Source organism: Xylocopa sonorina, chromosome 8 (assembly GCF_050948175.1).
Source record: "Xylocopa sonorina isolate GNS202 chromosome 8, iyXylSono1_principal, whole genome shotgun sequence".
Classification (NCBI taxonomy): Eukaryota; Metazoa; Arthropoda; class Insecta; order Hymenoptera; family Apidae; genus Xylocopa; species Xylocopa sonorina.
In genome coordinates this window covers 9,809,442-9,830,805 of record NC_135200.1, presented here as the reverse complement: position 1 = coordinate 9,830,805, position 21,364 = coordinate 9,809,442, and the positions used below count along the sequence as shown (strand labels likewise).

At 47.9% G+C, this 21,364-nt stretch overlaps 1 protein-coding gene across 3 annotated transcripts in view; it reads left to right on the top strand.

Annotated features, from left to right (window-relative positions):
• Nmo (serine/threonine-protein kinase nemo) overlaps window positions 1-21,364 on the top strand; it is a 159,322-nt gene that overhangs the window by 101,543 nt on the left and 36,415 nt on the right. For all 3 annotated transcript variants that reach the window (XM_076900013.1, XM_076900014.1, XM_076900015.1), the window contains exon 4: window positions 19,597-19,703. In XM_076900013.1, coding sequence (XP_076756128.1) covers window positions 19,597-19,703 — 107 coding nt within the window. The remainder of the gene's footprint in view (window positions 1-19,596; window positions 19,704-21,364) is intronic.

The following is a 21,364-nucleotide window of genomic DNA, read 5'->3' as shown; positions in this document are numbered from 1 at the left end:
AACCGCCGTCTCGCAGACGATACGCTAACGGGATTACCGTTTAATGTAGTGGCCCGTGTGCGCGCTATCGACTTCCTGCGGTTGCATCGATCAGCAGACGCTGAGGAACCACGCGAATCCGGGGTTACGTTCGATTATCTAGCGAGTTCGATGCGAGGAGCTTTTTAATCTATCGTTTCATGATTTACGTCTGCGTGTATATATAGATCGCGTTGTCGATTCGAAGAAATGCGGAGACATAATGGTGATTCGAATTCGATTTTCAGTATTCACAGCGGTTCTGAGTCTTTCAGAGGTTCCTCAGAAGTTTATAAAAGAGTGCGAGATAGTGCAGTGGATTGCGAATAAATTTGCATGGAATTATAATTGCTTGCTTTACTCTCTAACCGTGTAGAAATTGTACTGCGATGCATCGAAGCGAATGAATAAGCTAAATGGCAAGCGCAAAGTCTGAGAACGTCTGAGAATCGTTCGTAGCGAGCAGGGTATATTAGGCGAACGATTTGCTGTAGCCGAGGAGCCATGGCCTAAATCGGCCTATCGCGAGCCTAGGACGGGCTCGATCTCATCTGCATAAATCGAAAACTCGATGGCGCGTCCCTGGCGGGAGGCAGCGCCACGAAGACGTCGTCTAATTTCTGATTAAGGACGGGCTTGATTGGATGAATACATACCGGGGAAGACCGTCGTTTGCGAAAGACAAATATGAATTAATGATTTCACGCTAGCCTGCAGAAGATTTAACGATGTTTGCGCAACTCTGCTCGTCTCGAAGGCGATGCCTGTCGAATCGTTTTCGTTCAGCCTTCTTTTGCCTTTTGCAACATTCTCAGTATCTTCGACAATAATAATTCCAATATTCTTCAGCGTTCAAAATTTCTCTGATTTTGCAGAAGCGATATATCCAGGAATTCATCGTCTTCTGAAAACATCTGGCCAGTCGAAACCCTCTTCTTCCAGAAACCAACGAAACCACTTCTCCAACAATAATAATCACTCGTCGTACCAACTAAAAGCTTCCTAAAATCCTTCAGAAATCATTGATTTATTCCACCGCGAATCCATCTCCAACCGCAAGGTTGTCCTCTGTTAATCGAAATAGCAATTCCACCCCGGAACACCCATCGTCCCAACCACCACCCCCTCGAACGAAACCGCCCAGCAACCTCGCTCCAACGGTTCTGTCTCGCGAGTGCAGTTGGGGTGTCGCGATTCCCCTGGAAGCCGCCGCCTAATTCCTAATTAAGCACCCCGCTCGATTAGTTCACTTTCACCGGGCGAGCCGCGCGGGGGTGAGTCCGCGACCACCCCCGTTTTCAGTCCAGACGCGGACCCTTTGGTCCGAGAGGACGCGCAGCGGACCCCGCAATTCGAGTTGCTCGATGGCAATCGTGGATTATTAATGCGCACACCGCATCGGCTATTGATAGCTCGATATCGCGCCATTACCACCCTACGGCCAACTAACGCCACGCATCGCCCTGCCTCTGGTGCTTGCTCGACTACGTTTACACTGTCGCGCGACTGATAATGTAGCTTCCTCGAGAGAGAGAGAGAGAGGCGATCGATAGGTGGATCGATTCTCGTTGAGGGAGGATTCGGTTCTGCGGAGGTCAGATTGGGAATGGTGGCTTGGTTGGGTGGAAATGAGGGTGGTTTTAGAGGATGAATCGTGGATAAAGATTCTTAGATTCTTCTTCTCAAATTTTTCCGCGCTACTGTTTCTACAAGTCTATTCTGTCGCATCGTTCCTGTACAATTTCATTCTGTTTCAAGTATAATTGTATCTGAGGATTTATTCTTCAACAACATTGAAAACTACAAATTGCTCACGAAGAAGTGTCGAGAACGGACGATTCGTTGTATCGCGAGAGACCAAAGAATACTATTTGACACTGTCGCGGATTAGATTTCGGAGATCGTAGCAGAGTAGTTCAGTTTGATATTCTGTATGATCGTAGCAGAAGATGTGGCAAGGGTTTGGCCAGGGCAATATCGAGGGTCTGAATCGTGTTTGGAAAGTTTCGAGTGTCTATTCATGCGGCTGGGGGTTGTTAGGTCGTGGAGGGCTTGAAAAGGTGGTTTAATGTTTTGTGCACCTATGGCTGGGGTCCGATGATATGGGAGACTCTTGGGTCGATGGTGATACAGGATAGCTTCTTGAAGAACCCGCATGGGGAGGTTTCACTGCGTCTGCCCGTATTATTGGGGGAAATGGTATCGATTACGGGGATGCTAGTATATACACTCTTTGTCTCGCTCGTCTTTTGTTATTGTTTAGGAACTACACGGTGGTAAAACAAACACCCTGTACGGGTGGTATTTTTACGTTCGCCAATACAAGAGAACTTCAAAAAATTCCTTTATTCTCAACTGGAATTTTTAAATACCTCCAACTATTCTTAAAAATTGTCATATTCCTCAAAGTGAACATTTGGAAGACGAGTGAAATCGTCTTTGACGGTTCTGACAGGCAACAATTAACCTGCTATCATCGAGAGGAATATTACCCACCAAAATAGCCTCTGCAAGTGAGTTCAGATAAAATTTCAAGTAGATTTCTACCAATTACATCATCCTCGCGAGTATCAGCCAGCAAGAGCATCGTAGCTTGAAAAACTGCTCCGACAATAACAATCCATCTCGAGAACTCGTCTAGAAATCCCCGTGGCACCCGCGACGAGGAACGACGTTCGCGGCGAAAATAGTTCCCTCGGGTGAATTCAGCCAGAATCCAGCGCACGCGGAAACTCGTCGCGTCGCGAAACAGCCTCTCTCTATAAATAAATCCGGGATCGATGATGACAGAGGGAAAAGACGAACGGTCGGCTAATCCGTGCGATAGCCGAGCGCGGACCCGGTATCGAACCCGCGCCAGGCTGAGCAAAGTCAGAGGCGGCGATTTTCCAAAGGCAGGAGAGCGAAGTACCCAGTGAAAACGCGCGCGATCTCCTCGCGGCTGCAGACATATTATAATTGGAACACGGAAATCGCGCGCGTCTGGCGTATTAGCGCGCGTATCGCACGCCCACGAGAACGAGTTCCGCGTCTGGCCTCTCTGGAGCCGATTCGAGCGGCCGCCTCGAGGCTCCGCTGGAACTTTGACTTTCCAGTTTCGTTTCACTCCGTTCCGTGTCGCGTCTCGCCCCGGGGCAGGCATCCGGGTGAGATGCCTCGACGCCGCCCGGAGTCGTTCGTAACCGCTCCACCGGTTCGATTCGGTGGGAACCAGCCGGACCAGACACCTTTCCGCGATGCTGTTCGATTAGTCACGAAGGATTTGCACGGAGGGAACCAGCGCGTTGCAAATGGCGCCCGTGGATTCTTCCGACGCGCCGTTACTTTATGGATACTCGCGATTTGTCTTGCGACCTCGCTGAGATGAAGCTGTTACGATTAGTTTTACCCTGCGAGGTTGATTTTAAAAACGAACGATGTGCAGGATTATGGTGACGATGGAAAGTTCGATTAAATACCAACATTAATATATGTTTTTCGTCCACAGTGCAAAAAATTAAATTAGAATGTTGGTCAACTGTCGCCATTCGCACGGAATTCCTTTCCCCTTTCTCAAGCTTTTTCTCTCCACCCATCTCCGTGCTGATCCAAGGAATTACGTTACGTCGCGGTTGCATCACGTCGCGTCATCGGTTGGCCACCCACACGTGTCGCGAAGATCGAAGGTATCCGCGGGTGGAAAAAGCGAGAGAGTGAGAGAGGGAAAGAGAAAAAAAGAGAAGATCGAACATCGAGGGAACGATGGTCGGTGGGCAGAAGAAAAAGCGCCGTTTCGACCTAGAAACGTTACGGCGCGGAAAAAAGAGTTTCCGCCGCGCGCCCACGACCGCTCACGTTTCTGTTTCTCGACGTCTAAATGTCGCCGTGATTCAGACGATTGATCGATTACGCGATATCGCGCGACGAGTGCCTCGATGTCGCTTGATTTTCGAATGATCTACGGCGGTAAGAAGAAGGGAAAGTCGGAGAAGGGTTGCCTCGACAGAACGATCGTGTTGTTTCGCGATCTCGCGACGAGCATTCGACGAGCGTTCGCATTCGTGAATGGCCTGTTTCGCGTTCAACTTTAATAGAATTCGACCAGGGGAACGGTTCATGGAATTTGGTTAATCAATAACGGTAATTAATTAGTAACGTTGCGTCTGAGGCGTTGCATTAAACACACCGCGGCAGTTTCGACCGCGTGCAATTTTAATTGATATCGATTTTCACGCAATTTCATAGAGACGCGTCGCATTGTGTCCCCGTTCGAACATCCCCGATTGCGATTTTCAGCAATTTTCATCCCGGCTAAGCTATTAATTATCGCGTTATTCCGCGCTCGCGGGTTCCCGAAGAATACTTGCAAAATTTCATTCGCTACCGCGGACAATTTTTCCCCCGATTATTATTAATTCACCGCCAGCGGTCTGACAATTAGCTACGTTCGATGTTTTATCGCGATCGATCTTTTGATTCGCTTAGCCGAGAGACCATTAATAATTCGACTCGACGCTCGTATTTCTGTAACCAGTAATTCACCTGCGTCGATATAGTTCCACTGAATTAACTTTCAGCGCTTCTCTCGCGCTACTCGCACGCTGACTCTGAACCAATTCTCAACGAATCTACCGAATCGTGAAATGAAAAGTGGAAAAAATCGTCTGAGCGCGAAGAAGGTGAAAAAAGGTGAGGGCGGCTCGCGTGGGTGGCCCCGCTGGTTCCCACGCGGCGGAATCGAGCAGAACCGACGATTGCGAAAGACGAGACGCCTCGTCGCGCACTTCTGATCGCGGATTAGCGAGCTGCGCGTAAGTGCGCGCGCAGGTGGCCGTCGAAAGGCCTGTTTCCGCTCGGAACCGCGCAACCATCCGCGTTTCACGGTTCCCCGCGCTTCGATTTCGCCCTGGCGGGGCCCACGCGTCGCGCGTATCCGACGCCACCCTCGCTGCTATTATTTTCACGCGCCCCTCTCGTTTCTCCCCCTTTTTCTCATCCGAGCAACGCGTATCCCCCATGGGATACCTCGAACCGGTTTCCATTTCCACGGAATCAGGCTTTTTGTCTTCCTCTTACCTGGCCGCGGTAAGGTACGAGGCTCTCGCGCGCGTGCGCCGGTTCTACGGTTAATTATTGCGTCAAGACGATCGTGTGTTTGTTAAATACTCCTCTCTGCTTGTCACCGTTTACTTTTGCTCGTATTTGCCACGTAACGCTTGCTTCTTCGTGGTTGCACGGTTTCTTAGGGATGGTTCGTTCGTTTACTATCGAGGAACAGTTCTGGAGGGTAACGAAATTCGTTTAATCGATGCATCTTCCTATTACATTGTCCTAGCTTTATAGTATGGAGTTAGATTTAAAAGTTAAGGGAAGTTGCTAATTTCTTGGCAACGTAAAACGTCGCCTTAGGGGTAGCATTTTTCGTACAACTTCGCTTTTTACTTTGAAGAAGGTACTGCTTCAACGTTTCTTTATTTTTCGTTCTTTAATTTAAACTTCATGCACCGCAGAGATTCTTTAATGTAAATCTTGTAATTCTTTCTGCCTCTTCAGCACCCACTATTCAAGAAGCCATTTTTCTTTCTCCATTTCGTGCTTCAGCCACACAAAATAAACAAAAAATAAAAACACAGTGCGCAAAGAGCGATTCTTTGCTGTAAGAAAATTCTACGATCTTCCAACGATCGTTGGCAGAAAAACTGAGTCACCAAAATTCCCTGCAAACCCATCGAAAAGGGTAGGTGCGAATCGCGTGAGCAACCCCGATTACACCAGCAGAAGACGATCCGCAACCCTGCTGCCGCGAACGTGAATATTCGGATCGGTTGGTGAATTCGCGATAACCGTTAGCAGTCTATTAATTGATCGCGGACATCGGCAATACGTGGTGCGCGTTCATTAAAGCACTCATTAAGCGGCGAAGGGCCGTTGTGTCCGTGTACCAGGGCCCAGTTCTCGTCGGCTTATTACGCGATCGTCGATAGTCGCGCACGCAGACCGATACGCGTGCTCGCGTGCTTAGCTCCAGTAACGAGCGACTGCACCCTCGAGCCTTCCGGACCGCGTCTCCTTCCGCCCTCGTCGACCATCGTGACCGCCGATTCTCACTCTTTTTTGCGCCGCTTACGCGCTACTACTAAATCTTTGGGTTTTGCTCGCCTTTGCTTCTCTCTTGAGTAGATTTCGTATCGCTGGGAAGCGTTAGTCGTTCTTATATCGCGTAGTTAAGTTTAGTATCGAGAAGATTGAATAGAAAGGTTTTACTCGCCTTTGCTTCTCTCTTGAGTAGATTTCGTATCGCTGAGAAGTATTAGTCGTTCTTATGTCGCGTAGTTAGGTTTAGCATCGGAAAGATTGAATAGAAAGGTATGAAAATTGATGTGTAAAATGTGGAGAGGAATGATTGAGAACTATGTGAGACACAGGGTTGGAAAGTTATGTTTTTTGATGCGTCTCGAGAGAAAATAAAAGGGATCGATCAGATTTGATCAGCTATACAACGATTTAATCGTCACGCGCGATGTCCTGTCGCTCTGAAACCGCGAAATTTTATTCGCGAAATTTCGATCCACCCCTGTCGCCAGTCCGGGTCATTTTTCGCCGATCGACACGTCCCGTCGAAATTGCCCCGGTGATCCGTCTCTCTTTTTCATCGCGAGTGAATCAGCTCGAAAGGTAAAACGAGCAGAGCAGAGGAGCGTATTATGCGCGAATGAAACGACCGGATGCCCACCTCGGTGCTCTCTGCTTTCCAATGTAATCTGTGATGAATCGCTTTTGCTCGTTGCCTCGTTTCTCGCTATCTTTATCGATACTCCGTTGTTACTTTTGCGCAATGTTACGAATCTGCGCAAAAGAATCTGTTTCCATCTGTTTCGTCTGTTTTCACGGAGACAGACGAAGGTCGAAGGTTGGGAGTGTGCTTTTGAGAAAAACTACTTCGAAAATCCCTGACGTGAGTCGGCGAGACGACGACCGTCTTCTCGTCGCCGATAGGATTTATTATCGACCCTCTCGCGTGTTTTCAAAGCCACTTTTCGTATCGAAACGCAAATTTGTTGCTTCGTTCCATAGATTCATCCTCTAAAATTTCTCTCCGCAATGATTAAACAGCATCCGCGAGGATCTCGCGCTGCAGTCTCCCACAGAAGCACGTCTTATCTATTATTCCCTAGCTGAAATGAATAACGCAACAGTGGTCAGCCACGAGGCTCTGCGATTCGTCGATGTCTGGGTCAATTTATTCCATCCGCGGAAATTCGTATCCCCGCGTTTTCCAGAGCGCGTTCAGAGGGGTTGGGACGCGAAAGGAGATCGCGACGAGGGGGCGAAAGGGCTCTCTCTCTCTCTCTCTCTATCTCTCTGTATCGATTATTCATGGCCAGTCGACGACACCCGGATCACGTTTTAAGGATCCGCCGGCGAATCCCGTGGGAGACGGCGTTTCTTAATAAAGCCTCGAATGACGTCACGCGACGCCCGTCCGAGAAGAAAGTCGATTGGGAATTCTGGCTTAATAAGGCGCGCGTCGAACGTGTCCCCGGCTTCTCCTCGATCCCTTGAACTTTGCTGCGCGACGAGCGTGTATAAATACCGTCAGGCTGGATCGATTCTGCGGCCGAATTTGGGAGACCCAATCGACGATCGTTAACTCTCCTCTTCGTTAAAAATAACGTTTACGTACACCTTCCAGATTTATTGAAATTAGATGAGTTATTCGTATTTTCGTTTGCATCGTGTTTCTTGAAATTGTAATTCTAATAAAACGTCCCTGCATCTTTATATTTAACATACACTGGGTTCTATTAGAATTCTTCAATCGTGTGCAAAGGTAGTTTCTACACAAGTGCCTTCAAAGCGCCTTCGTATCTCCGTTCCCTCGCACAATCGAAGTCTCACTCGCGACACCCCTTTATTTCCTCCCAAAGCGTCCGCACGATCGGATCGCAACGAGAATGCAGGGTTTCAGCGGATGCGTATTAAGAATCCACATGGTGGTGGCGATAATCGAGGAACGTAGGCTCGAAATTTTTAAGGGTCGCGAATCGTGGCTGGTGTCGTTCGTCGATTAAAATCCTCGTTAAAGTCCCGTCGTCGTCGTCGTTGAGATTTCTCTGCTCCGCGGTTGCCACGGGGTGGCGAGAGGGTGGATCTCGCAACAACCGCACCGCCGCGACGTCGAACGAGGAAATGAGAAAAGAAAATACGGGGACTCTGAATAAATTTCGCGGCTGCTAACGACGCTGCTGAGAGGGGTGGGAAGAGGGTGCGCTTCGAGAACCGTGGCTTTCAGACGGAAATGAAAACGTAGTAGACTGTAACAAAATTTCTGTTCGATGTTACAAAAATAATTAATTATCTGGACTCTCGTTAGACTATTTAATTCGCAGTTACAAAATCGAATCGAAGAACCGTGTCTGGCGATGAAATAAAATTCAGCTCGCCTTTTGGGGCAGTGAAATTAATCGTGGAAACGAGACGAGAGCGCGTCGACGTTCGCCAGGGTTCGATCCAACAGGAAGAACGGCGCTCGCGACGTTTACGCGGCACGAACCGGAAGCATCGATTGCAACTTCCTCTCCAGGCAGCTTCTCCGCAATATATCGAGTATCGCGGCGCGTATCGATCGCTCGCGCGCGGTTTTCGGGGCCGAGAGGCCGGTCCTTTGTTTCACCCCTGCAGACACCCCCTCGCTTGCTTCGCCGTCGCTTGTTCCTCCCGCCTAGATTTCTCTGCTGTTATTTAAAAAACCGCTGGCCCACCCGCTGTTCCGACCACGCGATTCGACGTTCCGTTTTTCTCTTTTTTTTTTAGTTTTATTCCGACTACGACTCTTGCACACGTTCTATTTGCGTACCTCGATTGGTGGCGCATCTTTCAACGAACGCTTTAGGTCTTTCCACTGCGACTGATGGAGCTGCCATTTTTTTGTTTTCTATTTTAATATTCCCTCGAGATTTTGTCGCACGTGTACGAATAGATCGTAGTTCATACATTTTTTAGTTCGACTTTATTAATAAGACTTGACCTTTTTAATCGTTGATTTGGTAAAGACATGGCTTGATTCTCGATCGTTCTAGTTTTCAGATTTTATCGTGTAGCCTGTTTGATGAATCACACGTTATTCCAATCGCTTTTCTATTTCAATGAACAGTGATATCTTGTTCTTATAGTAGACCACTGTGCGTCTAACAATACGTTCATTTCGTATCTCTTGTTTTCATACAAGCATAAAGCTACTGTATCCACACGCGTTTCTGTACTTCTGAACCAATGCTGGAGTTCAATAGAACAATCATTTGTCAGAAAAACTTCTGAAAACTCAAAAATTGCCAGAAGAAGAAACTAAAGAGAATCACATTCTTAGAAAGACGTAACAAGAACGAAAGCAAGATCATCCATCTTTCTAGAATCGTTCAAAGACTCGCGCCAGCAGCTCTCGACCAACGAAACTACTGCAAACAGCGGAATCCTCGATCCTGGTCCTGACGCAGGATCGATGGTCCCTCGAACGAAGGAGCCGCGGGACGCAGAATTTGCGTGCCTCGTGCAGATCGGTATTTTTTCCTCCTCGGACGGGACAACAGGAATCGGCGGGCGCAGAAGAATCCCGGGACTCGTCGGGTTCTCGTGGTTGTTTGCCAGCCGAGTTCGAACTCGGTTGACCGGTCGGACGGGCCGGATTGGCCTTGCTCGAACACCTCGCGCTCTAAGCCTTCATCATCGTCCTTAACTTGCCTCCTCCTCCGCCGTCTCCTCCTTCTTCTTCTGCTTCTTTCTCCTCTTCTTTGTTACCCTGCGCTCGCGGCCAGAGCTGAGACCAGACTCATCCCCGTCGCATGGATCCTCGTTTCGCGAACAGAGCAAACTCCATTTTTAAGGATGTATAAATTATTACTTTAGTTGTTCTTCGATTATAACCCAGAACAGCAACTGTTATCTAACAAAATGTTTGCTGAAGAACTTTGATATGGATGAGGAGAGGGTTAAAATTAAAAATCGACTGAGAGAAATCGAAATCGTCCTGAACAGGGCACGAAAAATGTTCACGGTTTTCATCATCGTCCTTAACTTGCCTCCTCCTTCCTCTGCTTCTTTCTCTTCTTCTTTGTTACCCTGCGCTCGCGGCCAGAGCGGAGACCAGACTCATCCCTGTCGCATGGATCCTCGTTTCGCGAACAGAGCAAACTCCATTTTTAAGGATATATAAATTATTACTTCAATCGTGCGAGCATCACTTTGTTGTCTTTCAATTAAACACAAAAATGGCAACTCTGATGTAACAAAAAGTTTGCAGAAGAAGTTTAACGTGGATGATGAGAGGGTTAAAATTAAAAATCGACTGAGAGAAATCGAAATCGTCCCGAATAGGGCTCGAAAAAATGTTCACGGCTGCGTTGGACGAAGAATCCGAACTGTTCCGAGGTTCTTCTTCCTCCCCGGACCGGTATGGCCGCGCGTAGAAGACGCAGCGAGAGGAGGACAGGCGAAACGGCAGGATGCTCGGCTCCCTTCGCGGCGGAGGACGCTAGGGGCAAGTTGCTTTGTCCGAGAGAACCGGTCGACGTGCCTACCAGGAGGCGGACACGCATCGATCCGGCGATCCAGCGCCGAACTCTTCCACGAAACGCTTCCCTCCGTGGAAAGGAAATCGCACGCACGCGACGCGGAAGTGGAAATCCGCGGTACCGGCTGATTGACGAGGCTACGGTCCGGGAAGTGGTTAGCGGTTCTCTTTCCCTCCTCGCGAATGTAAATTAGACTCTGACTGGTTCTCTTTCGCGTAACTCTCGCGAGTTTCCAATTGTTCCAACTGATTTTTATTCTACCTCATTCTCTCTAGCCGAGTTACAAGTTTTCTTCCTCGAAGAAATTTTCAATTCTCGCACGAATACTTGCGCAAGGATCGTAGTATAATTAATTAAATTCTATTATTTTAGAGTAGGAGTGTTAGCAGTTACAGCGTTGATATTTTAGAGACAACTTTCCCGCGCAAAGGGTGTAATAATTCCCGATGGTGGTAATTCGCGAGCGACCCTTCGAGCTCTTAGGATCGGGCTAATGGAAACGCAGACTTCCGTTTTGGTTCAGCGTGTGGCAAATTTCTAGAGAGACAGAGAGAGAGAGAGCTGCGAGCGGGTAAAAGGAAATCGCGCGAAACGGTAGCAATTCAGCGGCGGTTCCCAGTTAAAGGATCCGCCCCCGCGGGGGCACGTCGCCGTTGAAAAGGTCAGCGCGTCAAAGGGGTCGCGTTCGAGCACGCGGAGCACCGCTCAAAGCGCCCACTCCAGCTCGGACGTCTCGTTAATCCCGTGCTCGAAAAACCTTCGACCTCGCCTCGTTTCCGATTAATACGCGAAACGTTGCCCTTTCTCGAATCGATCACGCTTCGAACTCCACCAGCCCCCTCTTCTAACTCCTTCTGACTCCTCGAGAGAAAGGGCGAAGCCTCGCTCAACCCCCGTTTTTAAGGAGTTCGTTTAAAGTTGCGCGAAGTTGCGTCAAAGGCAGGCTCGGATGTAACGACAGTTCAGACGTTGAGAAGAAGTTTCGAATGTACGCGTGGAACCTTCGAACAGGAGGGCGGTTTTCTGCTGCATCTTTCAGAGGGTTCGAGCTTTCTCACTCTTGGCGATCTTTGGCCAGGATACGGTGGCTCGAGTTTCACTGAAGCTATTTTGTGAAAACGTTAGTTTATTCCATTACGCGGATAATGAATTGTGATACGTGGTGATTAAGTAAATTGGTGGATTATTAACCTTTGTGGTCGAATGGCGACTCTCACTCGCTACGATGCTTCGCGTGCGATGACTCGAGCGACTGTATTTACGCTGAATTTCGTTATCTCCAGTTGATAGAAGCGATGTATTGGTTCTGGGAATAGGTCCCTTAGGCTGTTTATGTTTTTCGTTGGAAAGTGACATTGTGACGTGAAATTTCTCTACGATTAGTCTTGAATACGATGTGTCTAGCTTCAGTACAGTTTCGACGATCGTAGCAAGCACACGCATCGCCAAGTGTTCCACTACTCGTTTCGAAAGTTCTAACGCGTGTTTGGTTTTCAATTGTACGCATATTCGCGTGATGTAGTATCGCGTACGAAGTATAGAAGAATTCGAGTAATAGACACGAGTGAATCCGGAAGTAGCGATGACCCAGAAGATTCTGACAATTCAGAGTACTTTGGTAAGTGTCAAAAAGCAACTACAGAACTTAAACTCCGGTAATTATGTTTTTCAAGTTATAAACATAGATGATATATCAAAATATAACACTTCCGTATGCTAATTTTTCTATAAATTCATTTACTAGCGAAATCGTCTCGAGTTGCAGCGTCATCCGCTGAAAAAAGTCGAGCGCAAGGGTTAAGAAGAAGTCGCACACTCTAACGAGCTAATATCTAAAGAATTTTCGTTCTACGTGTCGAAAAACGATAAAAAAGCGCGAGAGTGTAGTTCAAAATCGTATGACAAGAAGAACTGAAACGAGGGAACGCGAAACACCGACGCGAGCTGCGACTATTTAAATTTACTCTTGTCAAAGACGCGGGACGAAAAGCGCGGAAGAAAAGTATCCGCGGTGTGTTTCGCGTTTGAAGGCGTGCCGTGTAAACCGCCGTGTCTTTTTAACGTAAGATCAAAGGTAACGAGCCAGAAGTTACGCGGTGGAATCAGCCATCTTTCGTAGCAGGGACCGTGGGAAATCGTTGATCAAAAGGCCTGCCGATCATTTCGCGCGATAACCGGATGGAAATTAATAGCGGGAAACGCGCGAGCCGCGGTGGCTGAGAATGGTTCGAGGGTCGAATCGACCCTTTCGCGAGCGGGCAAGGATAAAAAGAATTTAGAGAGAAAAAGAACGAAAGAAAAAGGAAAAAACGGAGGCGAAATATGGCGAGAGCGCAAAAATATTGCGGTTCTGTCGGGTTTTATCTGTCGAGGTGCTCTCAGTTAGGGTGAAAATCGAAACACGGCTGGAGCAGCTGGATAGAGACCAGCGGCTGAAAGAAAGAAAAAAAACAGCAACGAAGGGGTGAATGGCGATTGAAGGTTACGGAATCAAAGGCCTGCGAACAGAATTGGGACTGCAGGGTATACGTTCGTTTCGAGTGAAATCAGTGAAAGGGTCGGGTGGGGTTGAAAGAGCAACTGGGCTTTAATTCGCGACTGTGCGCTTTGTCGAAGCCGCTGCGAATGCTATTAATTTTTTTTAATCCTGATACTATCATCCGATGAGATAAATGAGGTTTCGCATCGGATCGATAAAGGAACATTGGGTGGATTTTCAAAGAAACCTCTGTCGAAACAATTTTATCAGAAGCTATCGCGAGACGATATAAAAGCAAACTGAAACCTGCTGTCCGAGCTGAGAACTTTTCGCAGCGCCTCGCATACTACGAAACTAAAAACTTTGCAACACACCTTATACACGACGAAACTAAAAACTTCCTCTCTGCTTCTTGATGTTGGCGAATATTCGGGAAATTTCGCGAAACTCGCACGTTTTCTACGCACAGTTCCCTTATTAAACTCAGAGAGTTTCGATCGACAGTTTCGCGCGTCGAAATCGACAGAGTCCAAAGAATCGTTGGGGGTGGAGCGATGGAAAATTGGAACAGGGACACTGGAAGAGGGTGGTCGTGTTATTGCTCCAGATAATTGCGCTATTTCGCGGCGCGATCTCTGGATAACGCAAATATTTGTCCAGTCTGTTAATATTGATAATCTATGCTAATTGGAGAGCGTTGGTACCCGCGGCTGTTCGTACTTAATCGATTAACTACCCGGCCACGCTGTTATTAAGAGTAACGCGGGGACGTATCCTTGCGCCTCCTCGATGTTTCATTTAATATCCAGCTTTAATGCGTCCTCCTGTCGCGAGCTGTTTACGACCAAGGAATTCCAGCGCGTCTTTTGCGAATTAAAATCGCGAAACTGAACGCGTAGCTAATTAATCGCGCGGAGTCTCTATCGACGAGCTGCGAATGGATACTAAATTCTAGTTCTCTTTTTAATCACAAGATACGTCTGTTTTTATTGCTTCGAAACTATTCTGAATAAAATGCATCGCGATAAACTTTCGCCCAGAGTTACCCTCGACGCTCGAGCGAAGTATTTCATCGACAGCCTACGACGCCTTAATGTCAAGTCCCTCGATTGAAACAGACTCGCCCAATCTCGCTGGCGAACCGCTTCGTCAACCAGCCGAAGAATTCCTCGTATCGCGCGACACGTGTCGTCCATTAAACACTGTCTATCGCAAACGCGATCCAGCCGAAAGTGCCATTCGTTACATCGAGTGGAACAATGGGATCTTTTGCGGCGAGAGATAAAATCGTTGGACAAACCATTAACCGAACTTTCCTCGAGGACCAACGACAGAGGAAAAAGAGAGAGAGAGAGAGAGAGAGGGGGGGAAAACGTAACCTTTCGCGAAAGGATCGAAAGCGTTCGCGGTTTCGTCGATCGGATCGATCGATCATCGTTACTGCCTCTCGCTCGTTACCATTACTACGACGATTTGTTGCGTGGGCGTTACCATCCAGGGGATGATTGGCCGCGAATCGCTTTATTAACCCACGTTAAGCAAACTCGATCATCAGCATCGATAAGCACGCCCTTTTACCATCGATAATGACACGGTGATCTCAAAGGCGGCGATCGAACGCGATAATTGGCCGCGCTGTTAAACGATCGCGCTGGTTCGTACGGATTTAAACGTTTGCCACGAGACAAAAGATTGGATACCACTTGAGACGTTGCGTTGTTTGCGGAGTTTGATAACATTGGAAACTTTAACGTTTTATTATAAATTATTGGAAATTTCGATAAGTTTTTATGTTTTAGTTCTTCAAACCTTCAGGTTCATTTTTGTCCACTTTGATTTAGTTAATTGCTATCTGGAAAGTAAGAATTAATTTTCAGAATGCCAAATTTTCAGTAAAGAGATTCATCTCGTTAACAACACGTGTACCAAATTTTCGAAACAAGAAAATAGTTAGAATCGCGGTCAGAATAGTAGGAATTTCGACGGAGCGTTGCAATAGTGTCGATTGGTCGTATTCAAAAGACCACTTCGCACGTCTGGCTCATCGCTAGCTAATCGTCGTTCATCGGACAAACGATCGCGCTTATCGAGACACAGCCGTCGAGAGAAAAGCTACGATCGTTGTGGATTTTTCGTTTCTTCCTGTCGATTTTGCCTCTGATATCGACGCGGTGAAAAGTGTTTCGATGGCACTCGATCGTCGCGGCCAGGTGAAAAGCGAGCCGGGAAATCGCGATGGACCCGCAAACGCGATTAAATCCTCGACTCTCCGCTACGATTCCTAAATAACGCGTCGAAAGCTTCTCTGACTCTTCGCGGTCGATGAAAGCTGTCTAAAATTCTTCTTCCCGACCTTTTCTCGCGGTTCTCCAACGTGTCGACGATCGACTTTCGTCGTGCAAGTGGCAACAAAAATAGCCAGCGTTCTCTCGAAAAATATCGATCGAAAATAAAGCGATCTCGAGTTTGCACGAGCGAACGAAATGAAATTCCTCAAGTTCGAAGTAGAAAAATGGAATCTGCATGGTAACGAACGCGAAACAAATCTGGTAACGGATCGCTTTGAAAAAACATTTTATTTCGAAATAACATCGACGAGAGGGAAAGGCGGGAGTAGTTAAAACTGCGCGGATTGTTTGGGAAAGGAGAAATGGACGGTCGGTGATTGGCCGGAGATACGGCTGACGAGCGATTAGCCGCGGTGGACGCGTTCGATCGCTTTTCTCTTCGACGGAACCGAGTGAAAAGCGTCGAGCGCGGAGGGTTGCGTGGTTTATTTTCGCTTTACCTTTTTTTTTTTCGACGCAGAGTACACGGAGGGAGAGAAAGAGAGGCTGATTCAATTGGTCGATCGCGTTTGACGCTGGTGTCGAATCCTAAGTATCGCGTGTCGAGTACGAAGAGGAATATGTGTCTCTTTTACGATCGACTCGAGCTTCGAAATTTTTCTCCATCGCTGCTTAACGAAATTATCAACTGTTCAAAATATTTGTCAAAGATTACGTTAATTTTTAAACGTCACGTTTAATTAATAGACAGCCAGGACTAAGATGAACCAAAGAATAGCGAAGTTAAGTAAAATGAAATCGCAGACATTCGTATGCTGTTTCTAAAAGACAAACTTCTTCCGCGTTGAGATTTAAATATCCATTGGAAGCGTCACGAATAATATCGACAAGCATATGTATCCTGTTTTACAGGCTGTCGAGCCTTTAATTACAAACGAGAAGAGCATCGTCTGTCCAAACATCTCCGTCGCGGGCGTAACGAACAAGAACCATCGATCTCCATCTCCGATAATCCGGAAACGGGTCGGGAATCGGCTGGACGCGGTTCGTTTCCCGCGAAAATAGTCAGCCGCGCGACCACATCGTCTTCGACGCTCGTTGGAAGCGTCGCGGCTCGCGAAACGGGCCATCGATCGTGTTCGAAAAAGAGAGACAGCTCTCGAAAGCGTGGAACGTCGCGGCAAAGGCCGCGCTTAGGTGTTTCCAGTCCGAAGCCAGCCGAACCAGTCGACTTGCATACCAAGCCAGGTTCGCAGCCAGCCTCTACCTGCATTCCAACCTACCAGTCGACCTCATTCCGCCATTATACTATTTCATTCTCCTCTGGCCTTCTCTCTTTCCCTCCGTTCGCCTCTATCTGCCCCTCTCTCTCTCTATCTCCTCTAACCCTCTCTGTCTCTCTTTCACCCCTCGCGTCCCTTTTCGCGTCCCTCTTCGTTCCTCGTCATCGTGAGAATAAAAAACGATATCTCGAACGACACGCGACGATGGTACAGCGAATTAAAGGAGACTGATTACAGGCGATGATCAACGGGATACACTTCGAGCAGGATGTTTTTTGTATCAGAGGGTTGCTACAGGAGTGCTCTGAGTGTTTCGAAAATCGTTCGAACGGGAATGTACGAGTAGCGTTACGATAATTGGCTATTTAAATTGGACGTTGGAGTGGTAAGACGACTCCGCGGATATCTATGGATTTATACGCGAGAGAGATTTTTAGTATTCGTAGGCAGGATCGATCGATCGATCGCAAAGGAAGGAATAATCTAAATTCTTGTTACACGATCATTTATTATCATTCGTATCGCAGAAATGTATGACAGACATTTAGACGAAGAATCGCAGTAGGATCCTCGCAAACTTCGTCCCCCTTTGGCGCTCTTTCAACATCCAGCTCGCTGTATCTTATATTCATACATTTCTTATTCTCTGTGCCCGTTCATTATACTTATTTATGCCTTTGAAGCTTCCCGTGCAGACAGCGGGATGTTTAAACGAGCACGTTCAAGTGCCACTGTGTCCTATGTACGAATCTGACCTACTTCTCCACGAATTAAGAAATCATGCTGCCTTATGAATTTTCCAAAATTTCTGCGCCCCAAAAATTTCCCTCGCCAACGCGCGAAACTGTAATCGTTTCTCGCTGTTTACGTTCCATCCGATCCCCCTGCTTCGTGGCAGCTAAATTGAAGCGAGAACCTAACCTCGCGACGCGAAACTCACCCCCTTCTTGGCCAGAACGCAGGAACAATACGTAGCACGAGACAAAAGGCGGTATCCGCATCGAAAAGGTGAAATCCAACATTTCCATCCCCTCGTCCGAGGGAAGCAGAGCGTTTCGACGCGGCCACCCTCCTCCGCCACCCCTAATTCCAGCGTCGTCGAACGCTCGACCGGCGTTCAGGTCGCTCGGAAACTTCTCGAGTGCTTTTTATCGCGAAACTTGCCACGCTGACGGCCCCACCTTTTCTTCGTGGCGCGGGCACGTCGATCGAACGGCCCTTTCTTTCCCGTACTCTCGCGAAATTACCGCCAGAGACAAGGGGGTCGATGGACTTCTTGCGAGAACCAAGCCGCACGCGATTACCGCGGCCCATGGTAATTGCCCAACTTCGCGACCCGTGTTCTCGATCGAGATCTCGATTTTATTATCACCTCACGACTGATTGACGCGATCGTTTGGATTTTCGTTGGTTTCTGCGACGATTCCAGGGGTGAGAATCGCGACCAGCTTCGAGCAGCGGTGCTCCAACATTTCTATCGTCAATTTCCCAACGAATCGAGTTATTTATTTCCACTGGCATTCTAGTCTCGCCAATCGTATCGTTCAATTCATTCGCTCGTGCAAAATTGATCAGAGCGGCAAATTGAACGGATTAAAAAAAAAATTTCGCGAAATTCCCACCCATGCGAAAGCCAACGTATTCTCCGTTAAATGAAAACGTATTTCCACGCGTCCTCTAACAACGTTTAACTTTTACTGCGCGTACGTTCGTATCGATCTGAAGAATGACGAGGAAAAATCTGTTTAAAGTATCGAATTTCTACTGGGCGGAGTCGATCGGATCTCATCTCTCCCAACACGGTTCACCCTTTCGATCTCGAAGCGAGAAGTAGCCCACAGAACACGATTAATCGAACCGAACGGGGCAACAAAACGAGCGCGTTCGCCGTCACCCAGTTTTATCCACGGTTCCATTAACAAAAGTGGATGTGCACAGCCGGTAACGCGAGCTTCCGTCCGCCATTGTCCGCGGCGGCTTAACTCTCTGAAGAAGTTTCACCCCGTCTAGCGCCGGGCCAAGCGTTGTAAATTACCCCGCCGGGTTTATTAAGGCCAGCTACTTTCGTCACGGGTCGACGTCATCGAGTTCTCGATCCTCCGCTCCCTTTCCTTCCTTTTTCACCACCCTTCATTTCGACGGATTAACTTGTTCGAGGCCGGCGAAGGAATCCATTAAGCCGACAGATCAGGAACGAGAGCCACCTGATTACCAAGGCTCTCGTCCCTGCTTCGATACCTCGTCGACGTCGCCGTGATTTTTGTTTCCCTCAGCGGACGATTAGCTTCCGTTTTTATTTATTTTATTTTTTTTTTTTTGAGCGCGAGGATGATCGTTTCAGGGGATGGGAATTCGACATGGAAAATTTGATTCCTCGTGAAATGGATTATCGTGTCAAGGTCGTAATGGATTACCGCGACAGCGGTGGAAATTGTGTTTTTATTCGTCGACATCTGTTTTTTTTCACGCGTCTGTTACTATATTCGTCGATACCAGATTTTGCATTGAATGAACGGATTGCATGGAAAGTGAGAGGGGTTTGCGTTCCTCAGCAGTGGCGAATCTGCAGATAGCTGGACTGCGCTGTGAAGAACGAAGAGATTGTAACGCGAAATTAACCGAGGGCACCAATTAAAGCACGTTAACGCGCGCTGTTCGAGCGCGAGTTTCTAATAAAACTCGAATTAAACCGGCAAAGGGAACAGAAGGGGTAAAAAAGGGGAGGACCGGTCGCGAGCCAGTCAGCTTCGATTCGCGCGCGTGTGTTCCGGCGATTAGCTCGATGACTCGAGCTGGTTTTATCGGGCGTAAGAATTTAATATTCGCCGATTCGATTTATCGCGAGCCATCGAGAAACGTGTAAACGGCGCCGTGAAAGAATCAGCGGCCGCGCAATCGGATCGGCCGTTCCTGCGGACGGTTTAATTTTCAGTTAACGTCCGTTGATTGCTAAATAAATTCCTTAACGAGCGTCCGTGCAGATACGTGATCACAGAGCTGCTGCAGAGCGACCTGCACAAGATCATCGTCAGCCCCCAGCATCTCAGCCCCGACCACATCAAGGTCTTCCTGTACCAGATCCTACGAGGTAAGTGCAAAACGTATCATTTTTTCCCCCCCTCTAGTTTCCGCGCGATCGATTCCTAATTGTTATGGCGGCTGGTCAGGCTCTCAAATTAATTGCGGTTTACGAGTCAGCCGTCTGATCGGTCTCTGTATCGCTTCGCAGATTTTTTTTATTCGTTCGATTTAAATTCTGAGGAGTCTCGAGAAGATCGTCGACTGTTTCAGTAGTCTTGCACGGTATATTTCGAAGCGAAACCTCTTACGAGGAGATGTTAGTGTCGCGGCTTTAACCAGACGGTTCGAAGGTTCTTAATCGACAGGCCAGACCTTAAGGGAGGCATTTTGTCTCAATCCGTGTGGATTCGCGTTTCGAATGGATCGACGCGGTCTTTCGCATCCTGAGTGGTGGTCAAACGTGCGCTTAGAAGCGTGGTAAGATTGCGTGAAAATTCTGTCACTTCGATCGCTGAACAAGTCATAAATTAATACTCAATTGTAAAAAAAAGAAACACAGAAAATTGCAATATCTAAACGCATCAAAGTTCCCTTTACTTTTGAAGACAGAAGAAAGAGTCACTCGAAGCCATATTTGACGAGCATTGAGCACACTCTCGTATATTTCAGCGGTGGTATTCGATAGGATAACGATAGGGCGTCTTAATTAATCGAGAGCAAAGCTGGCGGACGAGCTGGGCCGTCGCAAAGTGGACAAATCGGTTTCTAACAGTTTCGCCGGGCCCGCGTTTGGTGTTCGCAAGCTTCTCGATTCGTACCGGTTCCCAGTTAGCAGGAGGTGTTAACAACGCGCGGCTCGGTCCCGTAGAACTTCCGGCGATCCAATTACATCGCTCGGTCCAATGAAACAGAGAGAGCCCCTCTTTGAAGTGGCGGATCAGGCTGGACGCTGAGAATCGTAGTTGGAAGTTCGCGCTGGATTCTGCACAGGACGCCGCGAAATTAGGGGGCGTGGGCGGTTTGGCGGTTCGAATGGCCGCTGTTATTCTTCGGTTCCTATTCTAATGTCGATGCCACGTGTCTCTGACGGTTCAGACGACCGTCGTTTAGAAGAACGACGTCTGCCATCAATTTAACCACTCGCGCTGCTGAAACTTCTTTTCATCCCTGCTCTGCTACCGCCATTTTTTATATTCGAAGCACGAAAATACAATATAACCCTTTCTATTATAGTTTCATTCCTCTTATTCATCGTGGCAACCATTTTATCGACTGACCAAAATTTAGAACAGACAAAACGCTTTCTGAAACCACTCGCATCGAAAGCGACACGTTGTGATTCGTTTTCGCGATGGTAGCGCGTTTCCGTTTAGATTAAATCGAACGATCGAAGCATCGTGGCGCGCAGGATCGCCTCAGATCGAACAAACGTATTAATTCGCCGCGTCTCGTCTCTTTTTTGCGTCTCGACTCCTTCCGTCGCCAGGTTCGAGAGGCTTGTTACAAAAGCGGCGACTCCGTCGAGGGAACAAAGAGGAACAGAAAGCCCAAGCCACGCGATTCGTTCGTTAGACCGCGCGGAACCCGGAAAACAGCGCCGGTTCGGGAGGAAATCGCGGCGCGGCTCGTTTTCTACCGACGTGCGCTAAATGAACCCGGGGAATAACAGTCTCTCGTTGGTGGATGAAAATCCTGAACGAACGAGGATATAATTCACGCTTGTTTTGA